The sequence below is a fragment of the Serinus canaria genome, chromosome 21 (assembly GCF_022539315.1).
Source record: "Serinus canaria isolate serCan28SL12 chromosome 21, serCan2020, whole genome shotgun sequence".
Taxonomy (NCBI): Eukaryota; Metazoa; Chordata; class Aves; order Passeriformes; family Fringillidae; genus Serinus; species Serinus canaria.
Window position 1 is genome coordinate 7,458,185 of NC_066334.1, and position 15,832 is coordinate 7,474,016.

General features: G+C 45.1%; 1 protein-coding gene across 1 annotated transcript in view; it reads left to right on the forward strand.

Annotated features, from left to right (window-relative positions):
* PEX14 (peroxisomal biogenesis factor 14) overlaps window positions 1-15,832 on the forward strand; it is a 67,514-nt gene that overhangs the window by 67 nt on the left and 51,615 nt on the right. Inside the window, 2 exon segments of the mRNA XM_030232559.2 lie at window positions 3-193; window positions 3,772-3,819. Coding sequence (XP_030088419.2) covers window positions 3-193; window positions 3,772-3,819 — 239 coding nt within the window.

The window sequence follows — 15,832 nt, forward strand, 5'->3', positions numbered from 1 at the left end:
CGGCCCAGCCCGGCGGAGGCCGGGCTCTCACGGCACCGGCGGCGCCCCCGCGGGACGCATCGCTGCGCCGGCGATCGACTCGCCGTGCCTGCGGCGCGGCGCGGCGGCAGGGGCGGTGCATCGGGCGGCCGGGGATGTATTAGCCGCGCCTGGGAAGATGGCGGCCGCGGAGAGAGCGGAGCAGCCGGGGCAGGTGAGGCGGCCGGGCCGGGCCGGGCCGGGCCCGGAGGCTCCGGGACCCCCCGGGCACCGCGGGCTCGGTGCTGCACCCGCACTCCGCGCCCTGGGCGAGCAGGGGCTGTGCGGGGCTGGCTGAAGGGTGTGCAGGCCGGGCCCAGGGCACAGGCGTGCTGGCATTGAGGGTTTGTGTATGAAACTCGCCAAGCACTTGAACAGGAGAAGAATAAATACAAACACGGCCAGAGAGAAAGGAGACAGTGTGCAGCTGGGTTATAAAACTCTATGGAGCTCTGTGCAGGGTAAGAGTTGGACTCGATGATCCTTGTGGGTCCGTTCCAACTCAGACTATTCTAGTTAGACGAAAATATTATCTCTGCCTTGCAAATGCGAGGAATGGAAGGAGATCTTGAGCCAAGATCGTAAAAGGACAAACCTGAATGGGGAGAGCAAAAGAGAAATGTAAGTTCACTGGTTTGACTGCTCAAGAAACACTAAATGCTTAAGATATTTTTAAACTGGGACATGAAATGAATGGGGGAGCCAGAGGAAAATCAAAAGGGTGATGGAGTTGTATATAGTATATATTCTTATTTTCTTGAAGGCCCCTTCCAAGCTGGGTTCTGTGATTCTGTAGCATAGGTGTGATGTAGGTGTATAGAGTGTAGGCTTTCTCTCACTCCCACCGTCCTGTTCATGGTCTAGAGTCACTTGTATTTCACTGCAAGCTCAACCCACCTCAAACTCTGTGCCCTCCTGGAGCTCTGGCATCTCACCACCATCCCAGATGGGTTCCTAAGTGTGTGCTGCCAATGGGATTTGGTGAAGTCCTTTCAGTGCCCCCAGGGCCCCACTGCAGCAGCAGGAGGGGAAAGGTCTGGCTGTGTTGGCAACTGGGAAGAGCACAGAGCAGCCTGCCACTGACACGTTGTTATGTCAGTCGCTCAAATCTGTCCTAGTTTGGCAAAATCTCCATGAACCTCTCTGTTGATCCCTTTGTTTTGGACTGAGGAGGCTGAGTTTGTAGGGAAGGCTGTTGAACTAAACTGAAATAGAAATAAGTTACATAAAATCAGTACTCTTGGCTAACCAGCACAGATCTGCGTTGTGAAAGGCCAAGTTACCAAACTCACAGGAGGCAGGGCAGCTTTGCATCACCCAGTGTTTTCGTCAGCCCCAGTCTGAGGTGCAGGCATTGCAGCCCATCCCTCACACTTCAGATGAATGCTTCCAGAATGAGAAAACCTGGAACAGTCTGTGACTGGTCCATAAGGCACCTGGGCAGTCTACGGGGCTGGCAGTTTCTGAGAAAGAAATCTGGTTAATTGGCAAATGTGGTTGCCTAAAAACATTCAGGTCCTTTGAGTTTGAATATTGTATTTTCCCACAGCACACTTAAACCCCCATTGATTTATGTTGCTTTACTTCAAAATAAGGTTTGATGTTTGGAAATGGGAGAGTCTTGCTTTTTAACCCTATAAATGTAGCCAAAATCGCTCTGGGTATTAAAGGTAAAGAGGAAGAATCAGGTTCTGTCCTATTGTGTGGAGCAGTGCTGGATCCTCAGGCCAGAACGAGTTGCTCACACCCCTTCTGGTGTCTGTCCTGCATCTGGTGTGTGAGGAGCCTCTGGTGCAGCTGCTGGGCAGGGCTCTGGTCAGGAGCCTCTGGGCAGGGCCCTGGTCAGGAGCCCCAGCCCAGCTGCTGGGCAGGACGCTGCCCCTCAGCCCTGGCACTCCCCAGGAGCTGCTCTCCATCTCAGGAGCCTCCTCCTTCCCCTCGTGTGCCGGTCAGGGCTGCTCCTGCTGCCCCAGCCTGGCCGTGCCTGCTGAGGACAGGTGTTCCCACCTTGTAGAAGGTGTCCCAGCCCATGGCAGGGGGTTGGAATGAGATGATCTTTAAGGTCCCTCCAACCCAAACTGTTGTGTGATTCTGGAACTGTTTACCATCTCCTGCGGGTCTCACGCTGGTGCACATTCCTCAGCCAGAGCTCTGAGAAGTGTACAGTGCTCACAGATTCTGGGGGCTTGGATGGGATTTGAGAGAGTCTTAAAGCTTTGCCTGGGAAGAGGGGATGTGATTGAATGACATTTAGTACAGTGGGTGACATTTCAAAGGGGCAGTTTTGGAATTAAACAAACCAATGAAAATATCTTTGTAAGTCTCACAGAATGTAAACACCGCTCCTCTTACACAGCCATTGCAGGTTTGACACTGTTACCAATGCTTGTAGAAAGTTGTCCCCATTGAACTCTAAACATTTAGAGAATTTGATAAAATATTTGCATTCTGCCCCTGGTGATGTTTGCTTATTTATTGCCAAGCTTTCAACATGAGACTGTGAGTAGTGGCACTGCCTCACTTAACATGTTTATGTTTGGGCCCCATCATGTTTCCTATTACAAATCAAGTTAATTTAGATGCTGAAAAGGGAGTGTCAGATGTCTTATGGCTTATTATCTGTTTTTCTTAGTTTAATTTTCTCATTCTCATGAATTAATATATTGCCTCAAGCGGTGTGGGGAGAGGGGAGTACTGCAGCTCAAATGAAATCGTTTAGGTAGATAGAATTATGCTCTAAAGGCAATAAATATTTCTACCAGAGATTTTAAAATACTTTGTTTTGTTTAGAAAGCATGTTCTTTGGGCCTTTAGCAATGTCTTTACTAAAAATAAGCAAAAGAAAAGATCCTATCTCTCTGTTACTGGTTTTTTTAATAGTAAAAGAAAGAGAAAAGCAAGACGATGGTGTAGCCTGTGAACAGGATAACCAATTTCAGATTTGTCTTGGCTATCAGTGTTTCTTCAGTGCCAAATACTTTGCTGTGGGAATTTCCTGAAGATATGAATTCAGTGGTGGGACCTTTCTTCCTTCCTTCCTTCCTCCCTCCCACCCAGAGGTTATGGCAGGTGATCCCAGAGAATCCCTGCCCACCTGTGAGGTCTGGCTTCGTCCTGCTGATGATCCTTGTCTGTATGCAGATGAGTTGCAGTATATTTGAGTTTCTGGCACCCTCTTGTGGTAAATACTTATTTTATCTAGATTGTTTTTGTGTATTTTGCAAACGGGAAAAATAAATGTTGAGATACTTTGAAGGTGAGGTGTATGCATAAAAATGAGGAATAGAATTGGAGCGCAAAACTTCATCTCTTAATTATGTGTGGGAAGCAAGGATGGTCCTGGTACTGCTGGCAGTTTGTGAGGTTTAGGTAAATCATGGTTATTTAGAAATCTTTAAAATAATGGTTCAGAAAACAAAGGATGCATTACTGGATCCTGGAAATGGGAGAAGTATTTAAAGATTTGTGTTTGTGTGCCCACTACTTCCATGCCATCTCTCAGGAGCCTTGCCAGCTCTTGCTGCTGAGTTTCTAAAATCAGTTCTGCAGATTCTGTTAATTCCCTTGTTTAAAATGGGGAATTAATACATTTTGCTGTGGTTCTGACCTTTTGTCTTCAGTCCTCCACAGAACTGCTGCTGATATCTCAGACAAATGTGCCTCTGAGAGCTGCTCACAGGAGCCCTCCAGATGAGTGTTTCTGCCGGTGCCCATCGGGTGGCAATGTGACCTCACTCTTTTTCTGCTTCACAGGCTGGCTCCTGCCCTGCGACTGAGAGCGCCGCGTCCCGGGAGCCGCTGGTAAGTTCCTCCAGAAGCACCAGAGAATTCCTTGTTGATAACACATGAGTTGTTCTCTTTGCTGCATCATTTTTCCAGGCTTTGCTTTGCTTTTCTGAGGAGCTGGTGCTTTGTGGAAACGGTATAAACTGCCTTGGGTGGCCATGCTGTTCACACCTCTGAATTCTGATCTGTGGCCACCACCTCCAGTGAGCCTGGGCTTAGATGTGGGTCACCTGGTCCGTGGCCTGGCGAGGATGTGCTCTTGTTCAGAGCCTCTTTAGGAAAGCGTCTGAAGAATGCCCTGTGCAGCAGATTTATAGTGCTGTACTCTTACAAAACCCCCTCTGCTGCTCAGAGGCCTCATTCAAGCTGTCTTTATATTCAGAGGCACTCAGAGTGAGCTTAGAAATGTTTGTCAGCTGGCGGTGCATGTAATCCAATGTTTTTACTCTAGAAGCATTTTGGAAAGGGCCCTGAGATTTTTTTGTGTATGAGGATAACTCAGAGAACCCTGTTTTGTTTGCTCTTTTATGGTGATGCAGAGTGGGAAGTGAGCCACTACTCCTGGAGCTGCAGTATATGGACTTTACAACCTTGGGGATTTTTTCCATCCTTCCTTCCTTCCTCTTCAGCCATCTATAAGTCAGCCAAAACCTTGACAAAATTCTTAGTTAATGCTTTCATCCTAAATATATAGATCTCTAAATTTCTTCTGCCACTTTCATTTGTTGATCATAGCTATTTGCAGGGAGAAGACTAAAGTACTTGTGACACTGGCCACATCAAAGTACTTTTATCAAGTAACTCTTACCTAGAGAACCCAGGAGATGATTTTTTAAATAAGAGTGATGTGAGTAAAGACTGTGAACTGAGAAAAGTCAGTATAATGCATCTCATGAGAGGTCTGTTTGTGAATTCTGTTATAGTGGCAGTCTCTCTAATGACATTGTGCCATCCCTTAATTGCATGGACATCTGTGCATGAGATGACCTGAAGTTGTTGTTGTCACCATGTGCTTTGTGGTGGATTTGGTGGCTTGCTTTTGGAGGAGTTGGTTGTCCCTGCCTTAGAAAGGTCAGGGCAGGCAGCAGATCATCTCAGCCTGTGCTGGTCAACAGCTTGTTCTTTCTCAAGGCAGATTCTAACATTACCTTAGATAAAATTAATTTCTTACTGTATATGGGACTGCAGAATTGCTCAGAGGAAGTGTATAGCAGTTGTATATCTTTCTGTTTGGGTGGATATTTTTACTACATTAAATTATTTATACACTTGAAGAACTCCACCACAACCTATTCTTACGATGGTGAGTCTAGCACGTGAGCTAATTAGAGCCCTCTGAAAGGTGCAGGTTTCCTTCTTATTTTTTCATTAACTTTTTAAAAATAATAAACTCTTACAGTCTTTGTCACATTTGTTTGGGAGTCAGTATTGCTTCCATCTGCTCCTCTGTAGAGGCCTTATTAAATGAGCAGTTCAGGTCTGTGAGCCAGATGACCTGACTTCTCCCATCCTGCTGTGGCTTCCCTGTGGCCAGGATCGTGCAGGCTCCCTTCCACACAGGCAGGAGATCCTGGCCCATAAACCAGGCTCGAGGCACATGGTGCCTGTCATAAAAGTGTTTACGGAAACACCAGAGAGCCCTGGCACAAATCCAGCAGTGGGCTCGGTGGGGGGCTGTGTGCTGGGGGTATCTTCACCTTTGGTGGTGGGCAGCTGCAGAGTCCAGAGGAGGGAGGAAAGAGTCTCATGACCAAATTCTGCTCTGCACCCCCTCACCCTTTTTGACTTTATTGGTGAGTGGAAGGATTCAGGGCTTGATGGGACTGTGCGGGAGCTCAGCACATCCCTCCTGATGTCCAGAGCTACCGAGAGAACCCTTGGGGGGGCTCGGGAGCCTTGGAACATTGCCAAAAGCACTTGGTGGATGGATTTTGATCCATCTAGGGATGTGCCACCTGTGTATGAGGAGATGGAACCTGTGGGAATCACTCGGGTGTGAATGGTGAAGGGAAGACACAATTATAGGGTAAATCCCAGATTTTGGGGTTTTGGTACAGGGGGGTTGTGGAGACAAGATGGAGGAATCAGGGCGTGTGACAAGGCTCTTCTTTCTTCTTCTTGTCCATCTTCTGTGGTGGTGTTGGCACTTGGGGATTGGTCTGGGGTGAGGGTGCACTTGGTGACGAGGGTGACAGGTATTGGGGATAAAAAGTAAATCTGATATCCATAGTTTTTGTTATAAAATATACGACCGCCTTGGGGGTGGTCAGAGTGCCTTTGGCTGCCGTGCTGGTCAGATCCAGGTCGGGCAGAGAAGGGACTTTGTAGATAAGAAACAATAAACAATTCTGAAAACCAAAAAAACCCAGAGTCCAGACTCATCTTTTGAGGCCCAGCGTGCAAGAACTATCCTAAGTGTGTGTGGGAGCAGAGACGGACAGCCCAACCCCATAGGACTGACCTGTTTGGATCACACCATCACACAATGAGAAAGCAACAGAATTAAAACACCTTGCATTGTATCAGCAGATAGACTGTTGTTACAGTCACAAGCTGGTTTTGTATTGGATTTATGATTCTACTGGACACTATCCTGCAAGGTGCTAAATGCAGCATCTTCCCTGGGCATGGGGACACTGTCTTCTGCCTACCCTGTACCCCTGCCTACAGCCTGCTGCTTTCAACAGGACCCCAGGAGAAGCCAGGATTCCAGTTGTTTGCACAAGGACTTCAGCATTCTCCAAGATCCTGTAGCAGTCTTACATCACATTGTGTCCTGCATTTGGGTCTTCCAGGGCACCGTGCAATGGTTTATGGCTGGGCTGAGGCTTCAGAATGCAGCCCTACAAACTCATGTCACAATCCAAACTGCTCTTTCTCCCCCCCACTTTTGATATTCTGAGCCACCAAACTGGAGATAATAGACTCCACATCCATGCCATTAGCCCCTTGAGTTATCCAGTGTCCTTCCAATGAGCAGTCCCAGCTGAAAAGCCCTCCGCAGGGAGGTCACTGTGTCAGAGCAGTGACAGTGGCAGTGGCAGTGGCAGTGGTGGGAGGGCTGGCACAGCCATAATTCCTGCAGCAGAGCGGACACTCATTTCCCCGGCTGTCGGTCGTGGCCCATTAAAATCTGCCGTGTAGCTCCTAGTGGGAAGTGTAACCTTGTGTTCACAGAGTGTCAGCATCTCGCTCTGCTGCTGTTTACAGCCACGTTTGTCATCGCCAGCGCGGGATCAGCTTCTCCTTGAGCCCGGCTTATCAGCCAGCACTGCTGCATCCCCTGCTGCTTGGAGCAGCCACTCTGATAAGCCTCTGAACACTTGTGGAATTGGAATAGGTTTGTCTTTTTACAGCCACTCAAAGCAAAGTCCTAGGATGTGCAAAGGGTGTAACTACATAGGACAAACTCAATTTCTGTGAGGTCAAACTAGTAAAAATGCCCTCTACATCAGGAATCTGTTTCCTTCGTCTAATATCTCTCCAGAATGCATTCAAATAATCTGTTTAGTGTATTCTGTTTCATTGCTAGCAGAGTCCTGTAGCTTTTTAACCATCCTGTGCTGCTTTTGAGGTGTTTTCAAGAGCTTGAATGTTTTTGCTGTTGGCCTTTGCTTTCTGCCCAACCTGCTGCAGCCTAAATTACAGCTCTGAAGGTTGTGCCTGGAAGAGCCTCCAACAGGAACCTGGGCTGTAGGGAGAACCTATGGAAGGAGAGTTGTCAGAGAGGCCTTTCAACGTGCTGTTTGTTTGTTTGGGGTTTTTCCCCTGTCACACAACACATTCATTCCCTAGCTGCTGCTTGGTATCTGGAAGAAGTACTAGTTGCAAATATGAAAGTACTGGTTGTAAATGTAAAACACTCTCTTGGTTGCTCACTAAGTTACAAAATCCCTGTTTTTGCAGATTATTTAATTTTTCTTCTTTTAGTATGTTCTGTTTCTTTCTGTTCCTTGCTGCAGAGGAGAGCAGTTAACACTGAAATGTGGACATTTTATTCTTTTTTTTACAGGCTGTCGAAAGGTACAAGTTAACAAGAATTACTGCTGCCTCTATAACAATTAGTGTAGAGTTTGTTGGAATGTGCTGGAGCCGTCCTGGCTTTTCCCCACCCTTTGTTGAATTGATTTTCAAATATTTAAGGGTCGGAGTAATGGCCAGAGCACTTTTAACTCCCCTTTTTGTGCAAACATCACAGGGTACATTGCAGTGAGTGACAGACAGTAGAATTATTAAATCCTTTCTGGTTTGTTGTCTCATTTTACACCTTATCTGTTCTGTTAAGCTTCCTTTCAAGTAGAGTGCGAGGACAGAAAATTTCATTTAGGTTTCTGAGAATGGAGCTTTGCAATTGAGATTTTACTTTTAGCTCTAACTGTTGTCACTAGAAGTTGGTGGAGACTGATTCTCACAAATATTGTTGTCTTTACCATTTGAACAAAACCATGAGTGGGAATGAAGAGAGGCTACAGATTTGTGTCACAAGATTTGAGAGAGCTTGTCAGGGTTCATATTAGTTAAGAGTACTCCCCATCACACTTCTGTTTTCCATTTTCCCACCCTGTGTTGTTTAAGACTAGATTTATACCTGTTTACTGTACAAATTTTCCATCTGCCACAATGGGTTTGTTCCTAATGGTGGCATGCACTGAATGATTCTCTAAAGGTAAATCTATCCAGAGGGGATTTCCAGACAGCCAGAGTCAGTAGGCAACTTACAGCCCCCAGGGAAACATTAGTCAGGGTAATTTACCACTGTCAGCAGGAGAGGGAGAGAGACCTCAGCTCCAGGACCCTCCGCCCCAGCCTCGTGTGTGATGGTGCTGCAGATGGCTTGGGGAGGCCCTGCAGGTGCTGCTGTGGCATCCCAGTGCTGGCCAGTAATTCCACCAGGCTGTGGAGGGCAATTCCTGTGCAGATTTTGGGTTTATTGGGCTACAAACAGCGAGTCAGAGGTGCGTGACTGCCATGCACAATAACCTTTGGTTTGCTGCAAAGAGAGCTCTGTGGTTTACTAAGCAGAGCTCTCTTGTGTTTGACCTTCTGATAAGTTCAAGATTATTGGGTTTTGCCTGTTTTTCTCTCTTTCTTCTGGGTGTTTATTGACTTCTTTTGTCGTTCATGCAAAGTGCACTTGCTTAATCTGTCGATTCCTTTTACTCTGTTGATTTAGACAAATATATTAATGTGTTCCAAGCACACAGATGCAATTTGACTCACTGAGCATAGTTAAAGAAACACTGTCATACCAGGTTAAACTGCCCATTTGTGGTCAGTGGAAAAGTTTAAATGACAGTTCAGAGTGGTGGATGAGACAGCACACCCAGGACAGGGACAGTCTTTCTCTGTCACTGACAGGGGCATGAGTTAGTAGCTCATAATCTTTTTTGTGCACTTGTGCAGGAAAGCTTTGAAAGCAATTTCTACTTGCTTTTCAGACAAACCAACATCACTGGTCAGAAGACTTTTAAAATGGTTTTAAAATAGCTGTTATACACTAAGTTGTTCTTTATGAACACACAAGGAAAATAAAGTTCAGGGAGTTAGAGTCTTCTATAATTTTAGATATGATTTGACTTCCAGAGATCTCAGGTCTCTCACTGAAGGTAAAATGGAGGTTACAATGCTTTGAGACTGGAAAAACACATTGGCACACAGTCAGGAAATACTTAACACTTGGTATTTTCCCACTGAAAAAAACAAATTTTTGTGTTAATTTCGTGGGTTTTTTTGTTCAAAACCAAAAATTTTGATGTTTTCAGGGTCTGAATGTGCTACAACTACAAACAGTATTTTACAGTTCCTGTCCTGCTTTGCTCAGCTGGCAGGAGGATTGGGAGCACTGAGCTGTGTGCACCCCAGCTGACGGCATGGGGGCACAGCAGAGAGGTACCTGCACTGGGAATGGCTGTAGGATCAAGGTGGGATGCAGGCATCATTCCTGCTCCAGATGTGGGAGCTTTGCTATGTGCAGAGCAGCTTGTAGAGGGCAGCAATTGCCCACAGTTCTGCGTGCTTGAGGAGGGACCAGCTGAAGAACCTCATCGGAGTGACTGACTCCGTTTTTAGCTTCTTGAAATAACTTTATGGAGGAGCTTGTTCTTTGGAGTGCCTCTTGACTCCACAGTATTAAATTCCTACTCTGAAAAATGTTGCTAGAGATTGTTAATTCCTCTCCTGCCTCTAACACTACCAGAGAGTTGGACTCCTTTTGCTCAGGCACTGCCTGTGTTGTTACTGCAATCAAAACCAGTCTGGAGACAGCCTGGGATCCATGTAAGATTATAGCTGCCTGTGTGGGATAACTTCCCTCATTTCTTGCCTTCCTCCTTGGTCTTCATCTCCTACTTTTACCTGGGAGCTCATGCTGTTTGAAAACATTTGCCATGTCTGTGGCATCTTTGTTGTGCCTCAGGTATGTTCATCGCATTAAAAATGAGGTAGCAGGGGCACAAAAGGCAGAATATTCAAGAACCTGAAAGAACTTTCTCTATAGCACACAGGAGTACATTCTTCAGATTCCTGTGATGCCAGCACCTTCAGAATCAAGATTTGCCAAACCAGGGAGTTGAGAGTTGGTATAAATCTTGGATTTGGAGTCCCCAACCATCATACTTCAGAAGGAATTGTCACTGCTTTTCATATTTCTTGTATTTCTCCATATGTCACATTGCAAATCTTTCCAAACAGCCGAACAATTTTTGGGTTTTTTTTATTTGTGTTTGTTTTGTGTGCACATTTACATAGCACCTCTTTCTGTTACATTGTACAAACCATGTCCTCTTCCCAGCTGTCACCCTGTAACACACTTCAACAAGTGTCAGTCTGGAAAAATAACAAAGAAAATATGCATGGCTTTTTAGTAAAATGATTTTACAGCTAGAGAGAAGCAAGAGAGGGTTCTCACAATAAGTGTCACTTCTTTACATTACTTGTTTCATCCTCTGGTTAGAGCAGAATTCTCCTCTGCTGTCAGTGTTGTGGTGTTTTGTCAGGCATCTGAATGGCCTGAGTGATGGTATTCCTCGGGAAACTGTTCAGCAGTAGAGGATGTCTCTCTGGAATGGAGATTCCCAGCTATACAGTGAGAATTTCCTATGTCTTCCAGCTTGCTTCTATTTGTTTTGTGTGCGATCCTAAGTGTTTCCTTTCCTCCTCAAGCATCTGCACCCTTCAGATGTTTGCAGACAGTTATCACATCATTTCTCCTTCCCCCCACCCCCATCCTGGTCTCTTAGCCAAGCTCTACATATTTAGCTCATTTAATCTTTCCTCATAAGTCAAGCCCATAATTGACAGCTCTGACACAGGGAGTCGCATTGGTTGCACATGCTGCCAACAGGATATAAATACTTTCTGTGCCGTGATTGAGAATTACAGACAAGACTGTGATGAGCCTGCCCCGGCCCCCCAGCAGTGCATTTTTGAAAACCCCTTTCTTGACTCAGGCTGCCACAATCCCAAAGATGGACTTGGTTTCCTGTCTAATGGTCAGCTGCCCAACACCCAGTAGGCCTCAAAGCAGTGGAATGGGGTCCCTTGGGCAGTTCAGTACTGCTGCCCCATGGGATTCCAGCCGAAATTCTTGTGGGTGCTGCTGGCTTCCCCTCCAGGCATGCAGGTGCCTCAGGCTGCTGAAGGCCGTTCCTTCTGGGAAGGCAGAGCTGAGCTCCCTGACGGGAATGGCTCCTTCCCTGTGTGTGCCAAGAGGAAGCTCAGGTGGCACTGATCCTAGGCAGGGCTGTGGGTGGGTTCGGGGGTCCTGCCTGTCCTTGCAGGAGCTGGGAACCCGGGAAGGTTCCCCCTGGAGGAGGAGGCAGCTGCATGTCCATGCATTGGCACACACACATTTGTTTCCAGCTAAACACATTTGGAGGTTGCTTTATATGACCTGTCTCCTCAGGTTTGTTGCCTTCTCCTGAAGATGATGGGTGAGAAAAGGAAAGTTGTGGAACTGGTAAATGAACTGCCTGGCTTCTGATGTGTGCTGTGTGAGGCTTCATATGCTGCAGTTTCCCCAGCGGGCTGGCTCACAAACATTACATGTATTATTGCCAAGCATGCAGCATAAAGAGAACATTTATGAAAGGGAATATCAGAGGAAACATTATAGCAGGGACCTTATAGCCTTTCCATTATTATGTTTTAAATCTTGACGTGGTCTTTATTTGCAGTGACACTGGGACCAGTAAAAAGTGTTTTTTTCTCTTCCCCTCCCCTCCCCTTTCTCCCTCCTTTTCATTCTTTTCTTCCACATCCTGTTCTGAAGCTGTGGTGCAGAGATACAAATCGTTAGACATGCGAGTCCTCGGAGAACCAGGTTTCAGTTTGTGTGGAATCAGCCCCTTTTGACTCAGAAGTTGGAAACCAGATGACTCACAGTGATGCATGTTTGTTGTTTTTAATAACTGTCATTTTGCAAAATATGGTCAAAGCTTCAAACCATGACTTCTGGAGTAGGGGTGGTGTGTGTTTATTTTTAATTTGGGAGGCTATAAGCTGGAATGAGTTTGTTGCTGCTGTCTTCCCTTCAAATCTGAAGTAGAATTACAGCATTGAAAATGTGAAAGATTTTAGACACAAATTTTTCCTGTTACCTGAAAAAAAATTACTTTATTAATCAATTACTTGAAAAGGCTCCAGGTGCCAAACATCTGGTGGGATGTAGGCCCCTGGTTTATGTTTATGTTTTTTAATATATACCCAAAGGGACAAGTTTCTTTAAAAGGAAGCAGTCAGATGTTTTGAATTTGCGGAGTTTTAAAAAATAAATGCAATTCCTGCTTTATCATTTCTATTTCTAACAAAATTGTCATCTATGTCCTTTCATTTAAAGTAAGGTAGCAAGTGTAGTATTTTGTGCCAAAATTCTTTATTGGTAAAATTTTGTAGCAGGATGGAAAATATGAAAATAGCTACACATTTAATTTTCTAGAGATTTATTACTGCTTGTACAGCAGTTTGTAAACTCTAAGCTCAGTATTAAGTCCTTTATGACTTTTTTTTTTTTTGTTTTACTTCTTAATTTGCCTCAATAAGTATTGTAATTTGTTGAAGTTCTGCAGGTTTGTTTTGCAGGTCAGTTAATTTGAAGTGTGGATTTACCAGTAGAGGGGTACCAGGATAAAGATTTGACTCTAAGTGTGAAGCGGCCTTGTGGCAGAATTTGTCATGGCCATGAGTTTTCCTCCAGTTCAGTTCTCAGATTTGGGTGCTTTGTAATCATGTCTGTCATGATTTATATTATGGTCTGTTGTAATTGCTGTTGCACAATGAAGGGCTGTGCTCCAGTCCAAGGGAGGCAGACTCTCAGCCTACCTCAGCCTGTTGCTTCTTGTTAGAGAGTGAAAAAGCAGCTACTGATTTAAAACAGAGAGCTTTGGGTTCTGCTTTTAGGCTGAGATGGGATATCTCTCTAGTGGTTAAAGTGCTAGAAAAATCACATTGCCTTTACTCTGAGGAAACACATCTGTGTGCTGGCTACTGCTGGCCAGCTGTGGTCTGATTCCTTATTCCTGTCAGGAAAGAAATAGCTCTTAGTCTTTATTGTTTTAAAGTAGATGTACTTGCTTGTGAAAGATAGTGAAGCGGTGGCCTTGGAGGCTTAAACTGTCCTCTCACTGCAAGCTGTGGCAGCAGCAGAGCAGGATTCCCCACCATGACACAGGGGGACGCCCCTCCATCCCAGGAGACCCACGGAGAGCTCAGTCTCTCACCCATTCCGTGCCTGACTTCCCTCTGAAGCTGCCAAGAAGGATGCCAATTTTTCCATTTAGCTGACTATTGTATAGACCTTAAAAGGGAAGGTTTTAATGCAGTTGGCTGTGATATGGACTGTTAAAGGGAAATTATTTATTTTAACTGGCTGCTGTATGGATTATTACGAGGGCATTCTTTCAGCTGCAGCTGTATATTGACTGGTCGATGTGCCGGGCTGTATTGGTAGTAGCTGTCATATTGACTGTTACAGAAAAGATCTGTATTTAAGCCATAACACTGCACTGGGATCTCCCAGGCAGGATATTAATGCTAATTCATCTGCTCACCCCCTGCTGTGAGTGTTATTTGTTTAAATCTGTAGAATCCCACAGCGCATTTATATCCTCGCTAGAGTGAGCTCCGCTCCCTGTAATTATTTAACATTATATGCTGATATAAATTGTAACAGTTAAAGAATGGTAATGAGTAGCAAAAAAACACAAACTTAACCTTAGAAATGGCAGAGTCAGCTCTTAAAACAACAGCCAGCAACTTTCACTGTTCCCTGTCTTTTCCCAAGTCCATATGCACAATATTGTGCATACATTATGTGTGTGCGTGTGTGTTCATGCTCGCACTGGCAGCGGTGCCAGGCAGGGCTGTAATTATGCAGAATGTACTGTGAAACTTATGCACACTCTTAATTACATACAGTGCCTACGTACAGCAAGTTTTATCTCTCTGCAGCTCAGCTCCTTGATGAGTTGCTCTGATAGGTGATTGGAGTTGGGGCCACCACGTCGACAGAGGGAATGGAGCCCCTGGATTCTCCTCCCAGGGAATTGTGTCCCAAGGTTAAGCTGAAAGCCATCGGGTGTCACTGTTGCTCTGTGTAGGCTCAGCTGGCAGTGGATTTGTGTGGCAGTAAAAACTGGACTTTGGAATAGTGTTTTTGGCTATAAACATCCAAGGCATTTACACATAATTTATATATAAAGTGCATGTCCATACACACCATTTAAGTGTGGGTGGAGTGAGCGGAGGTGGCTCTGCTGTGTGTTAACTGACTTTTTTCTTTGCAGTTTCTGTTGCCTGCTATAGCATTTGTGTCCCAAAATGCCACACAGGATGGGCAGCTACTGCTGAATAGCTCTGCATTTTGCTCTGGAAGAGACTGTGGTTCAGCAGTGGCGATGATCTGGTTTCTGTATGTAATTTGCCTGTGAACATTAACCTGTGAGCAAATTTTTGGATTTATGATGTGACAACTGTCGTGTAGAAACAAAATTATATTCGGTTTAGATTTCTTAAGAGCTTGGGAACTACAGGGATTAAAAGGTACTGTAGACATTTTAAAGCCGTAGTATGTGTGTCAAAACTCATTGAAAATTCAGGTTTGCATTCAAATGGTTCATCAATAACATACAAACAATTCACCAACTTAAAATGGAGATGGCAGAGAAAAGCCATGTAAATAGCAAAGAAAATGTGTTTTAAAAAGACTTTATAGTCCGTGTCCCTTCTGATTTCTGGTAGGGAGTAGAAGCTGGAGTAAGAGAAGCTGAGCTTGTGCTTGATTTGCAGAGCGGCATGATGGTCGGTTGGGCTGCGTTGGCAGCATGGACCTGTGCCAGACTTCACCACAATTCATACTGTGTCAGTTTAATAAATGCACTACTTAAATTATGAAATTACAAAAGAAAAAAGAGAATGCACTTATTCAGACTCTTAATACATTAAAAATAAGGCATTAAAACACTGCCTTTTTTTTTTTTCCTTCCAGAATCAATAATGAACAGGAAGGGTTGTAGACATTAACAGTCATGGACATTCAAGCTCTTATACATAAATTATCTTAGAAAAATGCACATACGACTTGAATAATGTAAATACATTAATGCATTTAATAATTTAAACATTAAAGCGCATTCAGGAATTCGTGGCAGAAGCTGTTCTGAGATAAGGAACGGTCCTGGAAGTTGTGTGTCCCGAGATCGATGGCTGGCTTCTCCTTGAGAAAACTCTCTGGGGAAGTCAGGCTGTGCAGCTGCAGTGACCGCCTGGCCCAAGAAATCCCAGGGCATTACCAGCTCCTCTGCTTTCCACCTGCTGTTCTCTCCTTACCATGTGCATGAGCACTTCGTACAGAACACCTCAGGGTCTCCAAAAGGCCAGGGTGCACTTTGACATTTTGGTTTTTTCTGTGAAAAAAACCAGAAACAGCTGTAGGTGAAACAGCTTCAGAGAATGAAAGTTGGTATGACTGTCAGTTGGAGAGAGTGAGGCTTGGGGAAGTAGTGCACTCCAGGAATGCTTGGCTCTTTCTCGA